Source organism: Strigops habroptila, chromosome 12, assembly GCF_004027225.2.
Source record: "Strigops habroptila isolate Jane chromosome 12, bStrHab1.2.pri, whole genome shotgun sequence".
NCBI classification, from domain to species: Eukaryota; Metazoa; Chordata; class Aves; order Psittaciformes; family Psittacidae; genus Strigops; species Strigops habroptila.
In genome coordinates this window covers 21,709,302-21,733,218 of record NC_044288.2, presented here as the reverse complement: position 1 = coordinate 21,733,218, position 23,917 = coordinate 21,709,302, and the positions used below count along the sequence as shown (strand labels likewise).

Genomic DNA, 23,917 nt, shown 5'->3' with positions numbered 1-23,917 from the left:
TAACTGCCAGCCCCACTGCGGCTCTTGCGAAAGCATTGCGTTAAAGGCAGCCAGGTCAGCCCGCGGTGAAAGCACAGGCTCCTTGTAGGAGAGAAACCCCCTGATGTCCCCCTGCCACCCAGACCCTGCTGCCACCCTGCCCCTCAGCCCATTCCACTCTCATGATGGGGCAGCAGCAGTGGGGTGGGTGCTGCATCCCCAGCATCCCTGCAGCGCAAGGCAGGGGTTTGTATTCCCAGCATTTCACCCAGCCAGCCCCAGCGCCAGCCCCCCCGTCGCTTCATAAACATGGGCATTTTAGCCTGTTTTCGCCAATCTGGCAGCACCTGCACCCTGCCTGGTTCTAGGCCAGGATGAATACCTCCTCTTGTGTGTGGCCAGAGGCAGGAAGAGCAGATAGAGCCCAATGCACCTGAGAACTTCAAACATCTCCCTCAGCTGTGCAGCCTTGGGATGTGGGTCTCAGGGGAGTCTGGTTCCCCCATGGCAACGCATGTGGGGAGCAGGGCCTCCACTGGGAAGGTGAGAGAAGGAGCACGAGGGGTGAGCAGGGAGGATGCAGCCCCCAAAGGAGGGCAGAGCCTGGCTGAGGGGCAGGCCACGGGGCAGCCGGGCCAGGGGCAGGGTGATGCCGAGGAAGGGTCAGGACGGGGCAGGGATGGGGGCCGGAGGGTTGGGCTGTAGGAGGGACCGGCAGCGGGAGGCGGGCTGGGTGCTGCGGAGCCTGGCTGTGCCCGCAGCGGTTCCCGTGCGCGGTACCTGCGGGCTGCGCCCCATGCCCGGGGGGGGACACCTCTGCATCACCCTGGAGCCCAGAGCGGGACGGAGCCGGCAGCGGCACTGCCACCGGCCGGGGGGGCTGCGGACCGCGCTGCGGGGCGAGAGGTGAGGGACAACCCCGACGGCGGCAGGGGGAGGACGGGGCAGACCTGGGGACAGGGAGGGAAGGGCCAGGGCTGAGGCAGTTCATGCCCTCTTCCAGCCCCCTGCACTGGCTGGTCTGCCTGTGCTTGCAGGGACAGCGACGGTGTCCACCTCCCTGCAAAGTGCCACTGCCCGTGGGCACAACGGGACGGCCCCAAAGTGCCACAACACAGCCAGTGCCCAGTGCCTGGCATGGGAGGCTCTCGGGAGCCAGGTCCTGGCAGGAGGCTGCCTGCTGAACCACCCCCCAGGCAGGGCAGGCAGTGGGCAAAGCTGGCCACAGATCCCTCGGGGCAATACAGGCACAAGGAAGGGGGAAACTGCCCCATTTCTGCTCGGCACAAGTGGGTACAGCCCTTTAAGCCTGTGGCAGTGACATCCAACCCACACCCATATGGGTCGTCACCCTCCATACCCCTCTGCCCAGCCCTTTGGTCCTATATCAGGCTGCAGCGTCCCTATGCCCTGCTCCCCATGCCTTGCTGCCCCACCTTCTCAGCCAGCTCCTGCCACGACTGTCCCTCCTCAATGCACTCCAGTGTGCAGCCACTTGCCCCATGGGGAGCCCCCCATGCACACACATACAGGGTTGGGCACATGTAAGCAGAGAGCCCTGCTCTTCATGCGTGCTTGCTGACAGCATCCTCCTCACGTGCTCAGGGACACCACAGCCACCACCAGCCCCACGGCACTGCTGCAACTCTTGCTTGTGCAGGCAGCAGTGGGGAGCGAGCAGATGCCTGCACAGGGATCATGCAGCAGGAATCCTGGCCTGGCTGTCCCTCCGCTCCTGCGGGAGGGGGCAGGGGATGCGTGGGATCATGCAGGCAGCAGGAAGGAAGCCTGCACTGAACAATAGAGGGAAATGGAGGAACTGGAAAAAGACCCAGTGGCAGCACAGTCAGCACAGATGGTTCAGCGCGGAGCAGCGTGATTCATGGGAAAAAGGCCCTCAGCGCTCCGCAGGGACCACGGCTCTGTCCCAGAGCTGTGCCAGCAAATGATCTGGGGATGGGGGTCACAAGCAGAGCAGGGCCTGGGGGGCGGCAGCGTGCTGAGCCCCCGGCCATGCCCCTCTGCCTCGAGCTGTGGGTGCTGGTAGTGGGGCAGGCAGGGGCTTGTTGGGGTGGGAGGCTTGTCCCCCCTCTGCCTGCCGTGAGTCACGCTGACCTCTCCCATGCCCTCGCCAGCAGTGACAGAGAGAGATTATAGTCTGTCCCTTCCGGCCGCAGAGCCCTCCCCGAGCCGGCCGGCTCAGGAGCTCATCCCCTGGGAGGGGCCCAGCTGCTCCCCCCATTATCTGCCTGGGGCAGCTCCTCCTCCGGGACACCCCTCTGGCAGCTCCCATCCTCTTCACACCCAGCCCCGTGTGTGGCAGCGCCCGGGATGTCCCATCGCCCAGCATCTGCTCAGCAACCCGCTCCCCTGTGAGCCCCCGGCTGCTCGGTTCCTGTCTGGACTCGGGTCACGGCCTCACCGACAAAGCGGGGCCAGGATCCGGCAGCTCCGGGGAGGGGCGAGAGGCTTGGGGCTGAGAAACAACAGGATGCGGGCTCCTGGAGCTGGGAGGTGAGCAACAACGGGGAGAGCAGCAAGGCAGGGGGGCCTTTGGGAGCTGCCCGTGCTCCCACTCACAGCTGAACACCCCCTTCCCCTCCTGCTGCCTCCTCATCTCCTTTCTCTCCTCCTTCCACAGATGATGGGCTGAGCATCCGTCGCAGAGGCACCCCAGGGCCATGAGCTCTCTGTGCGGTCCTGACTCTGATATCGCAGACTGGCTGGCCACCATCCACTTGGAGAGGTACCGGGATGTCTTCAAGCAGCATGGGTACCATGTGGCCAGAGACGCCGCCTCGCTGGACAGTGACCACCTGCAGCAGCTCGGCATCACCGCCACCGGGCACCGCAAAAGGATCCTGAACTTGGTGCAGCAGACACGGGTGCTTAGTCAGTCCTGGAGTGGACTCGCAGCGGAAAACACCCATTTCCAAGCCACCGAGGTGCTGGATGCCCCCCAGACGGGCAAGGATGCCATGAAAGCAGAGCCAGGAGGGGCTACTGACGCCTTGGGGACGCAGCAGCGTGTCGCTGCGCCCGCCCAGGCATCGCCTCTAGAGAAGGACCCTGCTCCTCCCCTCGTGAAGCCCGTTCCCAAGCCGAGGACGGTTTTCCCTCGCTCCAAGCCAGAGCAGGGCTCAGCGCCTGCGCCGCCGGCGCGCACCACGGTGCCGGCACACGGCCCAGGCAGAGACAGGGCAACTGCAGCCTTTGTGGTACTGGAGGGGTTTGTGCCAGGGGAGAGCTCCACGGATCTGGAGAGCCCAGATCCCCAGCCAGTGCAGCCGGTTGGCCCAGGGGCAGCCATGGGCATGGGATTATCCCGGCTGCGGGTGCGGGAGAGCGCTCGGGAGGAGACACGGTCCCCACCAGCTCCGGATCATGGACAAACCCTGGAGGCATCGGAGAAGTCCCCCCTGTTCATCCCATCTGTCCCACCACGGCACAGCCATAGGGTCCCGGCAGCGGAGCCCAGCGCTGGGAGTGTGCCAGAGGGGCACCCCACATCCATCCCAGCCAGGAGAGACCCCTCGCCGTGCCCCAGGCCAGCCCTGCAGCCTGCCTCAGCGCAGGGCAGGATGGAGATGGTGTCCAACGTCATCTATGAAGGACTCAAGCACCCGTCAGCACCCGCTGAGGACTCGGGAGGGGAGGATGGTCCCCAGGGTCAGGTTCTGTCCCCGCAGGAGCTGACACAGCCGGACAAGCCTGAGTAAGCAGATGCTTTCCCTCCCCACATGGAGTGGAGGGGGGGGTGCAGAGCATCCAGATCCAAGGATCCAGAGAAACCGTCCCCCCACAGGACCCCATTCCTAGCCTGGCTTTGCCTGCCTCTGGGTGCTGACAAGCCCCTTTCACCACTCTTCCCGTGCCTTCCCCAGGCTCTGCATGGAGCCAGCCCGCAGGGCAGCTGGGATCCCTCCGAGATGACAGGGTGGCCCTGGGCCCCCGCATGGCTCCTCTGGTTGGGGGGAGAAGCTGCTGCCCCTCCTCTGCCCTCCCAGGGCAGCAGGGCTGGGGGTCCCTGTCATGGTGAGGGGTGGCTGAGGGAGGGTCTGGGTCTGGCTCCTGCTGGGAGCAAGGTGGGATATGTTAGAAGGCGGTGAGCTGGGATGGGAAATGCCCGGCAGCCCTAGGAGACACAGCATGGGGTTGGGAGAGGAAGGGAGCAAAGGAGGGTGCTGGGAGCAGGGAGGGGATATTGCACATCCTGGGGGTGAAGCTGGGCTCAGCCCCGGCCAGAAGCAAAGTGAGCTACATGGGAAAACAAGGTGGAAAGATCCCTCCCCATCCTGGCTGGAGCCACAATAATACCTCTCCTGTTTTCCAGCAGTCCCGGCTTGCCCCCCGTCCCACAGAGACCCACCAGCACATCAGGTGAGAGCACCCAGGGTGCACAGCGGGGATCTCCCAGCGTCCCCAATGAAGGGGCAGTTAGGAGGACACCCTCTGCCTTGTCCCCAGGTCCTGCCTTGTGCCCCTGTCTCACTCAGGGACACATTTGGCTGGCATTTCTGTTATCCAGATGCTCTGGATGTTGGGGTTCACTGTGGAGGGCTCAGTGGGGGGGTCCCCTCCAGGGTTGTCAGGCACTGCTGACTGCTTTCCCTCCCATGTCTCTGCCCACAGACGTCAGTGAGCAGCTCGTCAGCCCCTACAGCGAGACCATCTTCGGGCACATAGCCCCATCGCAGGAGCAGAAGGTGAGAGGACACAGTGGGGATGGTGGGTGTCCCCAGATGTCACTCTGCATCCCACCAGCTGCTGCTGGTGAGACCGAGGTGCCTGGCAGTGCTGAGCATCACTGCTGGGGTGGGGGTCACAGACTGAGTCCTCTTGCACTGGGACAGGTGGGTTGAGGAGGTCTGGGGTGGGAGAAGGCAGAGGGGAGAGATGTGACCAATGTCTCCTCCCAGGGTGTTGGCATCTCCTCCGATCAGAGCTACGAGGCAGTGTCCGAGCTGGACCTGGAACGAGAAGCGCGCAGGTAGGAATCACCTCCTCTGGGCTCGGGGGCTGGGATTTGCATGCCAAGGGGGCAGAGACACCCCTGGGGACAGCCTGAGAGGCCACGGGGGCTTTTTCCCCACTGCGGAACCCATCAGGAGTGTCTGGGATCAGGTCAGCATCTCAAGAAGAGCCGACGGGCTCAGACATGAGAAGGGGCTGTGCTGGTGGGTGGCCCTGGAGGGGACAGCGCTTGCCAGCAGATGCTCTGGGGCTGTTCCCGTGGCACTGGGCACCTGCACACCAGGCAAAGCCTGGATTTGGCTGCTTAAGCAGGAAAACACCAGAGGAGAACAGGGATCGGTCAGAAATGGGATTGCTCTAAGGTCCAGGTAAAGGAATGTGCGACCTTCAAAGGCTTCAGCATCATCTAATCAGCATTTGCTGACCTGTCACGCGCTGTGGTGGACAGTGAGATTGTGAGGGGCACCTTTAAAATGCTTTTCAAATGTCCTTTCCATAGCTCCTGATACCATCTCAGAAAGAGGAAGGAAAGTTGCTCTTCCCATTTCGGATGGGGAGGGCTCCTTTTCCTGTGTTGCTCAGAGAGGAGGCGGTGAGCTGAGGCGCTGTGTCCTTCAGCTCTGCCCGTGGCTTTGCTGGCCAGTGCATGCCCATGCCCCTGCCTTTCTGGTGCCAGTGTTGGTCAGTCCAGCTCTGGGAGCGAGTCTGGCCTGATCCAGGGTCACAGTCCCAACACGGGCCATGGATGGGGAACTGCAAATACCTGGGAATAGGAGCTTTGGAAACAGAAATGCTGACATCTGCTGTGGAGATACTGAACCAGTAGTTCAGAGCAGGGCTGGGAGCTGGCCCATGGGTCAGTTTCCATCTATCAGCTTCCAGGGAGCCAGCATGCAGAGCATCCTGAGGGCATCAGCTGAGTGCTTTCAGCCCTGGACCCAGCAGGGTCTTGCTGAGAGGAGGCAGAATGTGACCACCAGCAGCGTCACAGGCAGCACTTGACAGGTTTCTTTCTCACAGCCTGAGCACTAAGGTGGTTGGGGTGTGGGGAGTTGAACAAGGGACAGAAAAGCCTTTGAAGGCTTTTCGCATTGTGCTCATGAATCCTTTTAGTGGGCTGCTTCAATGCTTTCCTCTCCTCACCAGCCCCACCAGTCCAACCATGATCCCCCTGGAGCTACGGGCTATCTGTATCCTACATGAGATACCTCCTCTCACCCTCTTATGGGAGAGTTCCATCTGGACCACGCTGCTCTCTGGCTTGGGGTCTGGGCATTGTGGGTTAATGCTAGAGACAGGCAGAGCCACCTTGGCCAGCAATGAGATATCCTCAGTAACGAGGGAGAGGAATGAAAATTCACCTTAAAACTAGGAATGGTGTATCCTTGACAGCTTATTCCTTATCTCCCTACTTACCTCCAGGTTGATTGTCTGGCCCATGACCCCTGTTGAAGTAACTAGATCCGTCAGCAGCTCCTTGGTCCCCTCACCACCCGCAGATCCCTTTCCTCCATCACCCATCCTCCATCTCCCAGATCTCCCATTTAAGCACTGGCAGGCTGAGACTGCCCCAACTCAGTGCACCTCAGGCATCAGCCTCCAGGCTCAGCTGACCTGGGGACTCATTTGGCCCTAAGGTTAGTTGTCTCCATTGCCCAGCACCAGCTGAAAGGGGGACGACTTGGCCTTAGTAGACTTAATTGGAGGTTTGGAGCCTTCCTCTACCAACCCTGTCCTCAAGGCCTGGAAGTTGAGGGTCTTGGCATGCTCCTGGGATGCTGAGAGACCGCACTCCAGCTGGGCCATGAGCTTTGCTTGTCCCTGCTGGGTGCTGCTTGTCCTCCAGCTCTTCGTGGCCTCAGTGGCTGTAAGGAAGGCTCAGGAAGGGTCCGTCATGGGGTTTTCCTCTTTTTCTCTTGCCCTGACCCATTCAGAGCGTCTCTCCCACTTGGCTCTGACATCAAGGCTGATGCCCGCCTGTGACGTGCAGAGCCCTACAGCCACCCCTGTAGGAGCTGGACACCAGGCTGGAACTGCAGCCAGATCTATCACCCTGCCAAGGCTCTGTTACACTAATTAAACAGCAATGGTCATTGTGATCTGAGCCTCCAAGCCACCCATGGCCATTTCTTGTCTTTCTGGAGCCAAACAGACCATTTTCCCTTTCCAGCCCCACACATTATCCCAGAGCTGACCCCCAGCCTGGGTGGCTCCTGCCCAACATCCTCCCAGGCAAACTGTGTGTCTTACTTCTGTCCCACGTGCTTTGGGGACATCTGATGTCCAATGGCCTCATAAAGAGCCTGTCCAGGGCCAAAGCACAAGTCCATGCACTGCCTTGGTTCCTATGATAAGGCAGTGCTCAAAACAAGGTGTTCTGAGAATTTACGATGAGGAGAGGTGTTTGTGGTCATTCTCCTGCTCCAAAAGCACTTCTAGCACATGGGATGCTGCTGGAGGTGGTTTCTCATATTAAGTATCCCCCAGTGGATTTCTCCTCCATAAATTTCTCCTTCTACAACATCCCATAGTGAGGATTCCCACAGGTCAGATGCTCCTTTCCCATGTGGTTCTGCACCTTGCGCCTGCTGGCTTTATCTGCCGTCACCCAGCTCCTGTGGCAGCAGAAAGGGGAGATGCCTTTCTGCCCTCCTCATGCTGCTCATGGCTTCAGGAACCTGCCCCATCACTCGCCCTTTCCCCACTGGAGAAGTGGAGCACCACTTGCTCAGGTGCTCATCGGGCAGAAGCTGTGATAGGGCTTGGACCATCCTTGTTGCCTCTCTTGGAGCCTTTCCTTCATCCTGGCACTGGATGCCATCAGTGACCCAGTGGCATGGTGCTGGTTGCTGGGGTGTCCCAACTTCCATGACCCTCTTGCTGCCCATCACCATTGCACCTGGGCAGCTCGGCTGTTTGCTCCTGGGACTGTCAGACATTTTCCAGCACATTTCCTTTCCAGGCAAAGAAACACGTCTGGCTGAGAGTGCTGAGGGGAAGGGGCAGGCTTAGAAGCTTATTTTTATAACTTCCTTTTATTGTTGTGGCTGGATGGGCTCACCAGGCCTGGCTGGGGGATAGCAGAGCTTCCCAAGAACAGGAGATGGCTGCAGGAGCTCCTCAGGCCCATCTCTCCATCCCAATCTCTTTGCAAAACAAAAGAGCAGGCAGGAGGTTGTCATGGCTGAAGGACCTTCTCAGTACCATGAACGCTGGAGGGGTAGAGAGTGAAGGAAGCAGAGACCCCTGGTGAGGAGGTGTCTGGGGTGGGTGTAGAGCGGGGAGCAGGGGGTGGGACTGGGCTTGTTTTGCTGCTGTGAAGAGGGGCAGGAGGTGATGCCGGGGGTTTGGAGATGTGTGGTGGCCTGTGCAGTGTTACCCACAGTGGGAAGCCCGTTTTGCCAGCTAGCCCCAGCCTTGCCACCATGTAAGGCTGGCTGAGCCCCAGGCTGCTGATGGCTATGGGGCTCATGATCACTGAGCCCTTGTCCCACCCTGCTCATGGAGATGCAAACACCCACATCACTGGGTGCCCCCAGGAGCTCAGGATGAGGCCAGGAGCAGTGTGAGACAGTCCCAGAAGGGATGGCATTGAGCTGCCACAGGCCAGCTCCCTCCCAGCCCCATTTCCCACAGGACAAGCAGCGAGTGCAGCAGCGAGGGAAGGAGTGAGGACGAGGAGACCCGGTCCCGGCTCATTGACCGCATCATCCAGAATGACACAGAGGGATACTCCACTGTGGAGGCACCGCGGGCCGAGGGCACCCCGTTCATCCTGCCTGCACATCTCTACCCGGACGAGGTCCTGGATGATCTCACCATCTCCCCTTACGCCAGCTTCACGTCGCTGTCCGAGCCCCGGCCCACCATGCTCAGTGGATGGCTGGACAAGCTTTCCCCACAGGGGTATGTGCCCACCCATGGGACAGTCCCCATAGGTAAAGCCCCCCTTGGGCAAGGCTGGTGTGATGGGCACACTGGTCACCGTGCCAGACGTCCCCACAGGAGGAGGACCCTTTTGGGTACCATTGCAAGGGTCTCTGTGCAGCCATTCTTAGGGGAAGGGGGGGTCTGTGAGCAGATAAGGGGTCCCTGGGGGGATCATTCCCTTCCCAACAGCCCCGTTTTTCTGCCATCCCAACAGGAACTATGTCTTCCAGAGGCGCTACGTCCGTTTCGACGGGAAGAACCTGATGTACTTCAGCAGTGAGAAGGTACGAAGGGGCAGGATGTGGGCAGGGCGGGGAGGCTGCACCCAGAGCAGGGTGTCTTGACACCACATGAGCTGTCGTATCCCCTTTGCCTCCCCTTGTCCTTCTGTAAGGAGCCAGCACTCCTTCACCATCACCAGGGCAGAGCAGCCATGGTGGGGCTCTGAAAACAGCCTCGTGCCATGGGAAGCCCAGGGTAGCAAGAGTCCCTCTGCCAACAGAGAGCAGGCAAGGGGGGCTCTTCTGGCTCCGAAGCACTGGAGCAGACTGCAAATGGGGGATCTCTGGGTCCCACCATGGACCCATCCCTACCTAAATCCTCATCTCCTGGTGGCCCTGGGCTGTGCTTTGAGGCAGCACCCAGCCGAGCACCTGCGGGGTGTTGAGATGTGCTGCACAGAGCAGCTTTTCTTGCTGTGAGCGCTGCGCTGTGGGTTAGGTGCATGTGATGAAACAACAACCTTTTCCTGTCCCACGTCCTCTCATGCTTTTGTGGGTGCATGGCCCCATTTAGGCCTGATGTGGGGTGCTGGTGGCTGCCACGCCGCCTGGAGTGACAGACTCTGCTGCCCTGGCCCTACATCAGTGGCACCCATGCAGAAACACGTGCCATGCACGGCCCACAACTGCAGGAGCTTGTGGGCTCTGCCCCACCTCCTTACCCCTATGGGTATGGCACCACAGGGACAGGTGCTGGGTGGCCGGGTTATGGATGTGTCCCAGAGGAAGGGCAAAGGGGGATAACCCTGCCTGGGGCTTGTTCCAGGAGCCCTACCCCAAGGGGGTGGTCCCGCTGTCTGTGATTGAGATGGCTCGCTCCACCAAGGACAACAAGTTCCAAGTCATCACCAGCCACCGGATCTTTGTCTTCCGTGCTGAGAATGAGGGTAAGCGAAGACCCCGGCCAGGGACCACTGGTGCCTGCCTCCATTCTCCAGCCAGAGCATCCCGGGGACAGCTCTCACCCCATCCCCAAACCATCCAGCCACAATGAGCAAGGGGACCTGTCCCCTGCCATGTCCGCTGGGTGCTCTGCTCCATGCCAGGGCTGTTGGGAAGGGCTCAGACCCGCTCCCTCATACCTGGTCCCCAGCCCAGAGGAATGAGTGGTGCTCCACGCTGCAGAAGAAGGTGACGGAGCAGCGCCTGGTGGGGTCCCGGCCCCGGCCCGCCAACACCGCCCACTGCCAGAAGTCAGGAATCCTGGAGCTGAAGGGGCAGAAGTCCAAGGTGTTCGCAACCCTGAGCCTGCCCGAGATGTGGCTGTACAAGAGTGAGCAGGTTCGTGACTGGAGCGGACACAGAGGGCTGTGCTAATGGTGGATGGGATGAGAGCAATGGAGGGACGGAGGGATTTTAGCTAGGGCTGGTGCCAAAGGGAGAGCAGAGAGGAAAAAAATGTGTAGGAGAAAGGGAATGGCAGATCAGCAAGCTGAAGATCCTGCACAGGGCAGCAGTAGTAGGAGCTTGGGCTTGGAGATGCAGGTACCAGGAATGGACCCCTGTCCCAGTCTCTTCACTGTGACCTGCTTCCCACGGGACTCTCCTCCTCCTGCCTGCTGAGGTTTCTCAGCACCCCTGGTGTTTTCCAGTCACTTCATTTTCAGTTTGCCAGACGTGCATTGCTCAGCATCAAGTCTCTGTGGTTTCTGCTCAAGTTGATGCTTTCCTTATGAGTGTGCCTGACCCCAGAACTGAGGCACTTGAATGCCCGGGTTTCAGGGGCTGTGTGCAGAACTTGCCTTTCAGTTTAAGCCATCATGTATTTGCAGGATGCTTTATGTCAGCCCTCATGAGGTAGCTGGTAGATGTAGCATGGTACCAGGTCTGGCTTGTCCAGGCAAAGCAGGGATGGGATGCTGGGGATGCTGGATGCAGCAACCCGGCTCCAGGCCCAGCATCACAGGCATGTCTGGGGTGGTGTGTCCCGCACAGCCACGGTGCTGCGGAGCCAACACCAGTGCCACTCTGAATTGCAGTTCTTTAAAATGGGCATTGGCATCTGCGTGATTGAGATGCGTGGCTCCACCATCCGCGAAGCCAAGAACCGCAGCTTCGAGCTCATCACCCCCTCCAAAATATTCAGGTATCCCAATTATCCAGTGGGATGAGGTGGGGGGAGCAGCCTGATGCTGGACCTGGGTGCTGGTTGCTCCAGACCCCTGAATTTTGGCTGTGCTGGTGCTCACAGCTTTGTGGCGGAGTCGGAGCGGGAGAAACGGGAGTGGATGGAGGCCCTGCAGGAGGCCATAGCTGAGATGCTCTACGACTACGAGGTGGCAGAGAAGATCTGGTCCAACAAAGCCAACAAACACTGTGCGGACTGCTGGGCTCCGAGTCCCGACTGGGCATCCATCAACCTGTGCGTGGTCATCTGCAAGCAGTGTGCAGGCCAGTACATCTCCCTGGGGGGCATATTGGGGTGCCATGGGTCAGGGTGCTGGCTGGGGTATGGGTGCAACTTGGGTACTGGTTCCCCTGGTGGGACCAAGGGGTCCTCACTGTCCTGCTCCCCACAGGGCAGCACCGTAGCCTGGGCTCCAATATCTCCAAAGTACAAAGCCTGAAGCTTGACACCAGCGTGTGGTCCAATGAGATCGTACAGGTAAAGGCACTCAGGGCAGGGCACTGGGGCTGGCACGGCAGGCTCAGGGGCCAGGCTGCTTCTCCAGGCAGGGCAGCAGCCCCACAGTCTCCCTCGGGATGCAGGGATGCTGTTCCTCCCGTCTGACCCTAGCCATGTCCATGGGACTCTCCTACAGCTCTTTATCATGCTGGGAAATGACCGAGCCAACCGGTTCTGGGCCGCCCGCCTCCCCGCCGCCGAGGCCCTGTGCCCAGATGCCAGCGCCGAGCAGAGACGGGACTTCATCTCCCGCAAGTACCGAGAGGGATGGTACCGCCTGCCCCATCCCCACTACGCCACTCAGGAGGACGTGCTCCAGGTAGGAGCAGGGAACCTTAGGATGCAGGCAGGGTGTTGGGGTGCTGGGAACCATCCCAGAGCTCTTGGGCTGAGATGCCAACACCTCCTGCTTGGCTCTGTTGTGCTTGCACCCTTGTGCCAGGCAGTTCTGGGGGCTCGGGTAGGAGGTTGTGCCCTCTTTGCCTGCCTTCAAGCACCCCTGGCAGCAGGCTGGGGGTTTCTGTGTGCCAGGACATGGTCCCTACAGGCACTTGTCCCATCCCAGGCACTGTGCGCTGCGGTGACAGGACCAGCTCTGCTCAAGACCATCCTGCAGTTCTTCTCATCCACGGAGGCTGGGCTGGCGGCTGACCCTGCTGCCTGCGAGGTGGCACCAGGGGGACCGGAGAGGAAAAGGCCCAGGAGCCATTCAGGTACGAGGACCCTCAAGCCCCATCTGCCTGTGATATGGGGGCTTCCTCCTTTCCGCTGCCCCCCACAGCACACTCCAAGGCTGGGGACAGCCAGGACATCAGCTGCTGTGGGGGACCCACCTGCCCCACTGCACCCCCCCTTTGGGATGGGGCAAAGCAGTGGGTTCTTCTGGAGCCCCTTTTCAGGGAATCCCATGCCTGGCACACCCCCTTGCCTACACCTGCATGAGTGGTTTCTCCCTGCCCCTCCAGTACCCATGCCTTGGTGGGTGCCTGCTCCCACCCCTCTATCAGCACCATTCCCCCACAGGGACCCCCCACGCACAGGAACCAGGGCCGGAGAGTGTCTACAACGAGATCACTCAGCCAGTGGCACACAGCGGGTACCTGTACCGGGCCACAGCCCCCCACAAGCTCCCAGGCACCAAGAAGAGCAAAGAGGGTAAGTGTGGGGAGCACAGGAGGGCAGCCAGCAGGTGCGCACCCCAGTGCCACTGACCCCCTGGTCCCGCAGACTTCCAGCGCACGTGGTGCTCCCTGGAGAGAGCCCTGCTCTTCTTCGAGACAGAGAAATGCACCGAGCCCCTGGGCCACATCGAGAGCGGGGACCTCCTCTCCATGGGCGTGAGCAGAGCTCAGGCAGTCGTCAGCCCTGGCCCCACTGAAAGGTACCCCCATTTGTGCCCCCATTGCATGCCCAGGGAGCCTGCGGATGGGCATTGCTCCTGCTCCTTGTTCTGGCTCTGCGTGCAGGTTCAGGGTAAGGGGCTGCCCTGATGGGCTACTTCATCCTCTGCAGGTTTCGCTTCACCCTCGAGCTCTTCCTCACTGGGGAGAAAGTGCAGCAGTTGGGAACCGATGGGCCCGAGACGCTGCAAGCATGGGCCAGCGCCGTCGGCAAGGTGAGCCAGCCCCGTGCCACTGGTGGGTCCCTGTGCTCTGTCCCTGCTTCCCCATTGTGCTTCCCACACTCTTCATCCTCTGTGGCAAGCACCCTCCTTCCCTTTGCAGGGGCTCCCATCCTCCCCAGCAACCTGTCCCCATCTTCGTGGGGGGTCTGAGCTCGGGTGCTGAGCCCTGCCTTTACCCAGCTCACCTCTTGCTCCATCCCGCAGTGGTTCACACCCGTGAGCTGTCACTGCCTGCTGGGCTACGAGTTCCAGCGCGTGGGCCAGCTGCGCTACAAGTGCATGCTTAACCCCGAGCGGTGGCAGCAGGCCTTCTTCATCCTGCAGAAAGCCCACCTCTTCATCTGCCCCGCCGAGGATGACGGGGCTGAGGACAGCATCAACCTGCGGCGGCTGCAGGAGCTCAGTGAGTGCCAGTGCTGCAGCCCGGGACAAGGCACCATGTGGTGGGCGCCCATGCATGGCTCTGACCCCTCTACTTCTTCCCCCAATGCAGGTCTGGTTCCCCCCACGGAGACCCCAGAAAAGAAGGAGATGCTGATCCTGGTGGAGATGGGGAGGTGAGGCCTGGCTGTGGGAATGACGGAGAATGAGCCAAGCAACCTCAGCAGGCTGCGCAGGACAAAGGCACTCATTCATGGGTTGATGCTGATCCCAAACCCATGGTGGGGGTGCTACTGGGACTGTAGGGCTGTGGCCAAGGGGCTTACAGAGGTCACGCAGCCTGGGGTCTCACTGGGGTAGGGTGTCCCCTGGCTCAGCCTGGCTGTGCCTTGCTCCCTGTGCATACGGGCAGGAGGGGATAACCTGCCACCCCTGGCAACCTTCATTCCCTCTTTTCTGCCCTTGTTGTTCTCAGGACGTTTTACCTGCAGGGCTTGTCGCGGGCGGACTCGGCAGCGTGGTACAGCGACATCCAGGCATCAGCGGGGGGCCGGGGTAACGCGCTGCGCGACCAGCAGCTGAGCCGGGCAGACATCCCCATCATCGTGGATAGCTGCATCGCCTTCATCACGCAGTACGGTGAGTCCGGCGGGGGGACCACGGCCACAGCATCCTCCAACACACATGGGATGGCCAACAGGGCCAGGGACCCCCACTAGGGATTCTCTGGGCAGGATCAGGCCCCCGTGACCCCATGTCTCTGTCCCAGGGTTGCGGCATGAGGGGATTTACCGCAAGAACGGAGCCAAGTCCCGGATCAAGGTACTGATGGAGGAGTTCCGGCGGGACGCCCGCAACGTCAAGCTGCGCATCAATGATAACTTCATCGAGGATGTCACAGACGTGCTGAAGAGGTTCTTTCGAGAGCTGGAAGATCCTGTCTTCACCCTGGAGCTGCACCCGCAGTGGAAGGAAGCTGCAGGTACATCCTTCTGCCACACTGGGCTGCCTGCCAGGGACGCCTGAGCCAATGTCCCTCAGGGCAGGGTCCTGGTGCCGTGTCAGCTCTGGATCTGCTGGATTCACCATTAAGCCATGACCTGTTTTCCTCACTCCAGAAATATCCTCGAAGCCCCAGCGCCTGGAGCGGTACAAGGAGCTCATTCATCGCCTGCCTCGCCTCAACCACAAGACCCTGGCTGCGCTCATCGGGCACCTCTACCGGTCAGTGGCCACCTCCCTGCAGGGTCCCCTAGTCCAGCCAGGGTACCCAAGGCCAGCCAGCAGTGTGGGGTCACCCCACTGCCCAGGGAATGCTGGATCCCATTCCAGGGAGACAGGAAGAGCCCAGTGCCCGTGCCCTGCTCCATCAGCCTCCCAGCTGCTGGGGTGTGCTGGAGCATGATGCTCTGGGACATCTCAAATGTTCCCAAAGTTATCCTGCAGCAAAGGGGAGTGACAGGAGGTTTGGGAGTAAAGGACACCCCCCTGTAGGACATAAACTTCACCCAGTGCCCAAAAAAAAAGAGGGAAAAATACCACATTCCACAGCTGTTTTGAGGAGAGTCTGTATGAGGTAGAGGAGGGTGGCTGGGGCTGAAACCCCATCCAGCATGGGACCAGCCCCTCACCTTGTCCTCCTTGTCCCAGGGTGCAGAAATGTGCGGACCTCAACCAGATGAGCACCAAGAACCTGTCGCTTCTCTTCGCACCCAGCCTCTTCCAGACCGATGGCAAAGGGGAGCACGAGGTCAAGGTGATGGAAGACCTCATTGACAACTATGTCAGCATCTTCAATGTAAGCTCCCTGCAGGGGCCTTTTCATGCTAACTCTGTCTGTCTCCCCCTGTAGCCCCCCATATTACCCAACTCTGCTTCCTCCTGCATCCCTCCATCCTGGCCATGTGTCCTCAAGCCATATCCCACTCCACACTGACTCCATGTGTCTCCCTTCTCACCCTGTGCACCCTTCCTCTGGCAGATTGATGAGGACCAGGTCTCCCAGATGGATCTGGAGAACAGTCTGATCACCACCTGGAAGGACACCCAGGTACTGGGGATGTGCTTGCCAGCACCCATTAGGGATCCCTGGGCTGGTGGGACTCCCAGGTTCCCACTGTCCCACACCAGATACATGGAGAAGGACCTTCCCCCACTTGTGTCCCCTTCACCCATCACCTTGAGGCTCCTGCCCAGGGGATAAGCACCCCCAGCTCCCTGGGTCACCATCACCAGCCCCATGGAAGAGGCTATGCACAGCACCCATGCCAGCACAGCACCAATGCCACCTGATCTTCCCCCAGCTCTCACAGGCAGGAGACCTCATCATCGAGGTTTACCTGGAGCAGAAGCTGCCTGACTGCTGCGTGACCCTGAAGGTGAGTACCAAAAAAGGGCCGTGCTGGGGGAGGCAAGGAGGAATGCAGGCTCTGGCACAGCCTGGGACCCATCCTGCCACCACCCACGACAGCTCCCCGTGTGTCCGGCCGCAGGTGTCCCCCACGATGACAGCAGAGGAGCTCACCAACCATGTGCTGGAGATGCGCAACGTGGCAGCCAGCCTGGACATCTGGCTGACCTTCGAGGCCCTGGAGAACGGGGAGCTGGGTGAGTGTGGTGGGGATGGCACGGGGGGATGCTCTCGGCATGGTGAGGAGGAGGTGTGGGGTAAGGGGGCAGCTTGCTGCTGGTGACAGGGAAGGGGACAGAGTGTCTGTGCCTCCCCAGAGCGGCCCCTGCACCCCAAGGAGAAGGTGCTGGAGCAAGCTTTGCAGTGGTGCAAGCTCCCGGAGCCCAGCGCCGCGTACCTGCTGGTGAAGAAGGTCCCCATCGGCGAGGGCAGTTGTCTCTTCACAGGTAACCACAAAGGCACCCCAGTGTCACCAGGGGGGACAGCTCTGCCTGAGCTTCCCCTTGCCCTGGCCACCACCCTGCGGCCATCAGGGGCAAATCCCTGAGATGCACAGTGGGACCCTGACCCATGTGTCCCCAAAATGAGCAGGCGTCAAGCGTGAGACCCCCAAGTGTGGGCTGCTGAAGTGCCGCGAGGAGCCCCCCAAGCTGCTGGGGAACAAGTTTCAGGAGCGCTACTTCGTCATCCGGGACCGGAGGCTGCTGCTGCTCAAGGAGAAGAGGGTACCCAGGGGATGCTGAGGGAGGAGAGGCAGGGAGGGGAACATGGGGACAGCAGTGTCACAGTGGCGGCTGTCCTCCTGGCAGGGAAGCTGGCACCAAGCTGGGCTGACCCAATGGATCTCCTTCCCCAGAGTGCCAAACCGGAGCGCGAGTGGCCCCTGGATGCAGCCAAGGTTTACATGGGCATTAGGAAGAAGCTGAAGCCACCAGCCCAGTAAGTGGGACCTTCCCTGGGCCATGCATCCCTCGGTCCCTTGGCCACCCACACACAGCCACTGGGAGCATGCCAAGCCCTACTGGGACCCAGCCCATGACAAGCCTGGACCCATGGGGCAAGCTCAGCACCCCACTGCTGCCCACAGACGCTGGGCTATGTCTGAGCTCGGCAGTGCCTCCTCACAGCCTGTCTCTTCCATTCCCCAGGTGGGGTTTCACACTGACCCTGGACAAGCAGCAGCTGTGAGTACCTGTCCCTGCCCCCCTGGGGCTGGGGGTGTTGAGATCGGTCCCCAGCTTCAGTGGCAGTGGGACAGCCAGGGGCAGTGCTATGGGGCCCCAGGGTCAGGGCAGAGCTGGTGCCTGGCTGGGGCACTTGAGGGACAGAGTGGTGGGGCTGTATGTGCCCTGCTACAAGGTGGGGGCCAGGCTCTAGGGGCAATCTCCGTACCACACACCCCTCCTACCTCCCCATCCACACCAGCACCCCTGGGGGATGTGGCTCCAAGCACCCACAGCAGGCTCCAGAGGGATATTCCCACCCTGCTCAGGTCTGCGTGGCACCTGCATGGCTGTGCTGCCTGCCAGCCTTCACCCAGCCTGTGTCCCCATCACCCAACACCAAGTGCTCCTGTGCCTTGCACCAAGCTGGGCTCCCTGCCCCTGCTTCCCTAGCACCGGACACATCCCTGCATCCTGCTCAGGCCCTCCCCATTCCTCTGACACTACTGATACTGGGGCAGGGACATGGGGCTGAGATGTTCTGCTAAGGGCAGCAAGGGCATCTGAGCTGAGGAGCTCTCACTTTGCTCTGAAGCATGATTTGGGCACAGTTTCAGAGGTGTAGTTGTGCCTGACAGTCCCGGGTTCACAGTCAAAGTGACAAGGGGACATGGGCCCCACTGGCCCTGCTCCTTGGCAGCTTCTCCTCTGACTCCACTGCAGGTACCTGGTGTGCTCGGGGCAGGCTGAGCTGTGGGACTGGACCACCAGCATCCTCAAGGCTCAGGTGGGTGCAGGCTGGCTGTGCTGGGCTTCAAGGGGGCAGGCAGGGCAGCCCAGCATGACCCCGCTCCCTGTCCTTGTGCACAGCACGATGACCTGCGCCCCGTGATCCTGCGCCGGCGCTCCTCCTCCGACCTCGCCAAGCAGAAGTTCGGCACCATGCCGCTGGTGCCGCTGCACGGCGACAGCACCGATGCCACCATGCTCTCTGCCAACCAGACCCTGGTAAAGCCCCACAGCTACCCCATGCTTCTGCACCCACCCAGCTCCATGCACCCACCCAGCTCCATGCACCCACCCCAGGTCCCCAGAGCTGGATGCGTGCGCCTGTCCCTGATGGATGCTTTGGATGGGTGTCCCTGTGCTTGGTGCTGTGCTTGTGCCCATGGCAGCTCCCTGCTGCCTGCCCAGGCATCCGCAACCCTGCTCCCTGCTATCTCACGCTTACCTCTGCCCATCTCTTCTGTTTCCAGCGCCGCCTGCACACGCGAAGGACTTTGTCCATGTTCTTTGTAAGTACCACCACACACTGAGTGCATTTGTTGCTGGCTTTGCACTTTGCTGGCAATGAGATGTCACCTACGCTTGAGACATGCCCAGGCCATCCTGCCCCCCCTGTGTGGCAGAGGAGGGAGTGCCTATTGCTCTGGGCATCCTATACCCAGGGATGGGGGTCCCTGCGTGGTCCCAGTGTGTGCAAGCAAGACCCCAACAGTCCAGCCCAGTTCCCACAGCCTCTCCCATTACCCGGAAAGGATCAACATATGTGAGGAAATAGGTTTAGGTCCTCCTCATCATCAGGTTATTCGCATGGAGACCACCTGGCTGGACCTCACCTAGCCTGGCTCTGTGCTCTGCATGGGCACCCATCTTCCCTTCCCACCCCAGACCACCTCTGCCAAGGGGTGCAGGGCTGATGCTACAGCCTGGTGGCATGGACTATCAGGTTCATAACACTCACCAAACATCAGCAATGGGGAAGAAAGGGCTACAGTGCCTTGAGCCAAGAGAGCTGATGGATAGTGTGTCCATGGCAGGGATTGCAGGGAGGGCAAGGTGAGGGGGGATGGAGGGTATACTGCTGAGTGCTGTGGACAGTGCCCCTCACCCTGACATCCTGCCCTCCCGCAGCCCATGAAGATTCACCAGGACTCCCTGGAGGAGCAGCAAGAGAAGGAGGCAGATGCTGATCCTGTCTATGAGGAGGTGGGCAACTTCCCAGAGCTGGCCACACTGGAGCTGGGGCAGGGGCTGCTGGCAGACCTGTCGGCCGTGCCCCCCATGGACAGGTCCAAGAAGCCATCCCCGTTCCCTGAGCAGCCCCCAGCCACAGCACTGCGCTCCTCGCTGCCCGCCAGCCCGGCCCAGAGGGTGGCAGGTCCCTCTGTCACCAAAGCCCTGTCCCTCGAGAGGGGCTTGAACCTGGAGAGCGACAAAGCTCCAGCACAGGGGCTCAGACCCACCAAAACGGCCTCTCTGGAGAGGAACATGGAACCTTCCCTGGCACTGGGCAGGGACTGGGAGCAGGCAGCCACACCAGGGAGCAGTCCCAGTGCGGAGACCACAGTGGAGATGGCCAGGAAGAGGAGCATTCAGCCTCCTTCACCCATCAACGACAAACTCATCCAGGAGCTCAGCAGCGTCATCCTCAGGAAGAACGAGGGCCAGCCACCGGGGCCGGGCCAGCCGGTGACGTGACCCGCTGTGCCAAAGGGGTGGCCACCGACCTGGGGGTCAAGTTGTGCCCAGCAGCAGCAACAATGTGTACCCCACACTCCTCCAGCATGGAGCACGCACCCTCCTCCTCCTTCTGACCCCAGAGCCGGCTGGGAGTGGGGACCAGTGGGGACCCGGGGACTAGTGGGAACCAGAGGACTAATGGGGACCAGGATGCTGAGCTGTGGTACCCCGTCTTGGGAGGGCTGGGGATGCTGCCACATGTGCTCTCGCTCCTGGGTGGCACATCTGCCACTGGGCCAAGCACCACGGGAAGCAAGTAAAAGGGAAAATGAAAGCAGAAACATGGTGCCTGCATGTTTCGGCAGCGTCCACGGTGTCAGGCACGGGGCGCACGGTGCCTGCCAGCATGGGGGAACACAGCATGATGTCCCCTCTCCAGCACTGGGCCCATGGAGCAGGGTCAGGACACCCAAGTCACCCCCTAGTTCCCTTCTTGCATCTAACATGGCATATTTGTGGGGGGAGAAGGGTGGTCAATGGGAGCAGGGCTGGCCATGTGTGCCCGGCGCATAGTCCTGGCGATGGAGGACAGCTCCTGCTCAGCCAGGGTGTTTGTACCTCTTCCTTCCAGCAGCAGGGAGAAATAAAGGTTTATTTGTACTCTGGAGGGTTTGGTCACTGCAGGAGGAGTGGCGAGGGACGTCAGGGTCCATTAGATGGGGAAATAAGGGTGCCAGGGTTAGACACCCAGCCGGGGGGTGCCCACGGGATGGGGGCAGCACTGGTGGTGGCAAAGGAACTACAAAACTGGGGTGAAGTCCTATTGAAGCTCAGATCCAGGGTGGTATCTTCTGCCCAGGGTTGATGCCAGCCTGGGATGCCGCAGCTCTTTGTGGTGGCACCGCACTGCAGGATGTCCCCCCCCCGGGGTAGGGGGACACAGCGCAGCACCCCAAGCCCTGCCTACAGCTGGCTCTGCTCCTTGGACCGCAGGGGCAAGGCTGCCTTCTCCGAGGCCCTTCCCGAGGAGGTGTCGAGCTCCCTTGGGCAGCAGCCGCCTGCATCCCGCACCCAGCTCCGGAAATCCCGGGAGACATAAAAATAGACGAAGGGATCAAAGCAGTTGTTGAAGGCACTGAGCACCAGGGCCACAGTGTACCAGATATAGGTGACGTTGTGGCACCCCTTGGCCTCCAGCATATAGTGGATGAAGAGCAGCACGTTGCTGGGGGTGAAGCAGAGGATGAAGACCAGGAGGACCACGGCCAGGACATGCACCACTTGCCCATAGCGTCTCTCCTTGGCCAGCAGCTGCACTAGGATGCAGCTGTAGGAGATGGTCATGATCACAAAGGGCAAGCCAAAGCCCAGTCCCACTAGGCAGAGGAAATAGTAGACGAGGAACGTGTGCTTATCCTTTCCTAGGACATCATGGCACGTTGTGATGTTCAGGCTCGAGATATGACTTGTCTGGGGGCACAAAAGCAGAGGGGTCATGCCCAGCCCCACCACCAGCCAGATGCCCACACAGACGCCCACCTTGACCCACGTCTGACTGGAGCCCTTCCATAGGAATGGGTGCATAACAGAGATGTAGCGCTCCAGGCCAATGCAGGTGAGGAAAAGGATGGAGCTGTACATGTTCCCATAGAAGAAGGCCATCATAGTGCGACACAGGTAGTCCCCAAAGAGCCAGTGATTGCCCAGGAGGTGGTAGGAGATCTTGAAGGGCAGCAGGAGGGCAAAGAGCAGGTCGGCACTCGCCAGGTTGAGCAGGAAGAGGGTGCTGGAACATCTCCTGAAGTTGGTCACCAGGACCCAGCAGGCCAGAGCGTTGGCTGGCAGCCCCACGAGCAGGATCACAGAGTAGAGGGCAGGCAGGAGGCGGGTGGTGAGGGTGCTGTTGAGGAAACCTTCCACGGAAGCGCTGGGGCACGCGGTTTCTTCTTGGGCAGTGAGGGGGATCAAGACTCGCCCTTTACCACGCACTGTGGAGGACACAAGGCATCGCGTTCAGCTCCCACTGCTCCTTCCCACTCGGGACCATGCAGGAGCTGTCACCAGCAACTGCAGGACCTGGCGTTGCCCTGCCCCGTGGCTCCGGACATGGGAGCCCCTGACACTGCCAGCCCTGGGATGCAGCTCTGCCCATGTCCCTTTTCCTACCAAGCACAATGGGTCCCCTGCAACCCAACGCGATCAAAAGGGCAGACAGGAAAGCCACAGGGACAGGGTTCGGATATGGTCACCCATGCCAGCATGGGAGATGTTCTCCCTCCGGGGCTGATGCCTCCTCGTACTGGCCAGGCCCCCAACTAGGAGGCTGTCTCCCCATCTTCCAGCAAAAAGTCAGAGGCTTTTTGCTGTATGCTCAGAACAAAAGTGAAGAACAGGAAGGTCCCGGGACACCAGACAAACAACTTCTGATCAAATCCCTTTTCCAGCTGGCTCAAAAAACAGCCAGGCTTTGCTCGTCACCCTCAGCTCCAAAGGCTCCATTCAGGTGGTGCCCAGGGGACCCTGGCTACATCCAACAGGTTTCTCATAACCTCTGCCACCTCTCCACATCCAGGGCACAGGGGAAATTTAGGTTACAAAAGAAGTAACCTGATTTTTGCTGCCAAAAGGAGAAGGGGTGGCCAGGTTTCAGGTCTTCACTTAGGTTTTGAACATGGACACCCACGGAAGGCAGCAGAGTAGTGCCCTGAGCTTTCACCGTGACACTCAGTTATCCCCTCTGAGCACCACAGGACATGATGTTGAGGTGTCTCTGGCCTGTACCGTCACCCTCTAGACCCACCAAGGCACTTACTTGGGGAGACTTGGTCGGCAGAGCCAAGGCAGGCGCAGCCGAGCAGGAGGCCAACGCAGGCGGCAGCAGAGCTGGGCGATGGCACGAGCGGGGACATCTCTGCGGGGTGGCCTCTGCACAAGCTGGGTCTGCAGAAGCCCCACAGACAGGGCTGGCCCCCCGTGCGTCACCGCGGCAGGACAGGCGCCAGCCCTGTCCCCGCTGCCACCTTCCTCTTTCGTTCCATGTCATGCCTGCGACCACATCCTCGTGGTGAGACGAGGCGGGGAGCTCCAGATGACCGTCAGCTGCCACCACTGACGAGCACACAGGGGACGGCTTTGAGGCCGGGGTGATTTCCGGCCGCCCACCCGCAGTGACATGCTGTGGGGAGGGGGAAGCAGGCACAAGGCAGCCATCGAAAGACAGTTGTGAACCGCAGCGGAGCTGTACGTGTCCCACGCGAGGGGCAGGAAGGAGGCAGCTGGATTCCAGCCTGGTGACATCTTCAGCAGCACACATGGGGACAGGCCACCCTGCCCGCCCAGCCCTGCCAGGACCAGGCATTCATCACCTTGGCTTGGCTGACAAGCCCATGTCACTCTGTAGGTGGGGCCATACTGCGCTGTCCCACTCTGCTGTCCCCTTCTTGCAATCAAAGTGGGTGCTGGGTGGCCCCTGGTTCCTTTTCCCAGCTCCCTCCTGCAGCAGAGGAGCCATGGAGGGGAACAACAGAGCCAGTGACACAGCCCCAGCCCTGTCTTGCGCATTGGCTGCAGGAGGGGAACTACGACATATGCAGCTGACCCCAAAAATGTCAGGGAAAGAGCAAGAAGGGGACAAAAGGGACAGTGGGGACAGCCACAAACTCTGCAGGAACCACAGGCAGAGAAAAAGCAGGATGGAAAGTGAGATGAGAGCTGAAGGGGATGGGAGAGGGATGGGAGAGGGATGGGAGGGGGATGAGAGAGGGACAGAGGGACCGGGGGGCAGGTGGGACAAGGGCTGGCTGGGGTCTCCCCCTGTTTCTCGATGCCCCCCACCGAATACCACTGCTCAGCCCGGTGCCTGTGTCCCCATGCCAGGGCCCTGCCAACCCAAGGGCTCTGCACCCTCCACCTGACTGGGAACCCACATATCCCTGTGCCTGGGGGCTGAGTCCCCGCTGCCGCACATGCTCCCACATCCCAGCACCAGTGCTCCAGCATCCCACATCTCCCCAGCACCCCAGGGGTCACCATGTCCCGGGACCATTGGCCTGTGCGCCCTCACCTCAGCGTTCCCAGTGTCCCAGC

At 60.7% G+C, this 23,917-nt stretch overlaps 2 protein-coding genes across 4 annotated transcripts; one reads left to right on the top strand and one right to left on the bottom strand.

Annotated features, from left to right (window-relative positions):
- The first annotated feature begins 824 nt into the window (after positions 1 to 824).
- Positions 825 to 20,496, top strand: ARAP3 (ArfGAP with RhoGAP domain, ankyrin repeat and PH domain 3). Of its 3 annotated transcripts, none has more exons than XM_030504116.1 (34): positions 825 to 885; positions 2,621 to 3,694; positions 4,313 to 4,359; positions 4,612 to 4,685; positions 4,899 to 4,969; positions 8,590 to 8,859; positions 9,098 to 9,167; positions 9,931 to 10,051; positions 10,258 to 10,445; positions 11,144 to 11,250; positions 11,356 to 11,555; positions 11,684 to 11,769; positions 11,927 to 12,109; positions 12,356 to 12,503; positions 12,814 to 12,945; positions 13,018 to 13,171; positions 13,303 to 13,405; positions 13,619 to 13,817; positions 13,908 to 13,971; positions 14,271 to 14,434; positions 14,565 to 14,777; positions 14,914 to 15,019; positions 15,446 to 15,593; positions 15,777 to 15,845; positions 16,099 to 16,173; positions 16,288 to 16,402; positions 16,523 to 16,651; positions 16,797 to 16,930; positions 17,062 to 17,144; positions 17,354 to 17,389; positions 18,092 to 18,155; positions 18,239 to 18,376; positions 18,625 to 18,663; positions 19,283 to 20,496. In XM_030504116.1, the coding sequence occupies exons 2-34, from the start codon at positions 2,661 to 2,663 to the stop codon at positions 19,847 to 19,849; spliced, it is 5,331 nt and encodes a 1,776-aa protein (XP_030359976.1). In that variant the 5' UTR covers positions 825 to 885; positions 2,621 to 2,660; the 3' UTR covers positions 19,850 to 20,496. The 3 variants fall into 3 exon arrangements, with proteins under 3 accessions (XP_030359976.1, XP_030359977.1, XP_030359975.1); XM_030504117.1 differs by lacking the exon at positions 825 to 885 and adding an exon at positions 2,193 to 2,493 and having other exon boundaries at positions 4,316 to 4,359; XM_030504115.1 differs by lacking the exon at positions 825 to 885 and adding an exon at positions 2,193 to 2,493.
- On the bottom strand, positions 20,441 to 22,769 carry LOC115615673 (proteinase-activated receptor 2-like). The gene is made up of 2 exons (XM_030504118.1): positions 22,644 to 22,769; positions 20,441 to 21,819 (listed from the first exon to the last, which is right to left on the bottom strand). Exons 1-2 carry the CDS (start codon positions 22,738 to 22,740, stop codon positions 20,795 to 20,797), a joined length of 1,122 nt encoding a protein of 373 aa, XP_030359978.1. The 5' UTR covers positions 22,741 to 22,769; the 3' UTR covers positions 20,441 to 20,794.
- Positions 22,770 to 23,917: the final 1,148 nt, after the last annotated feature.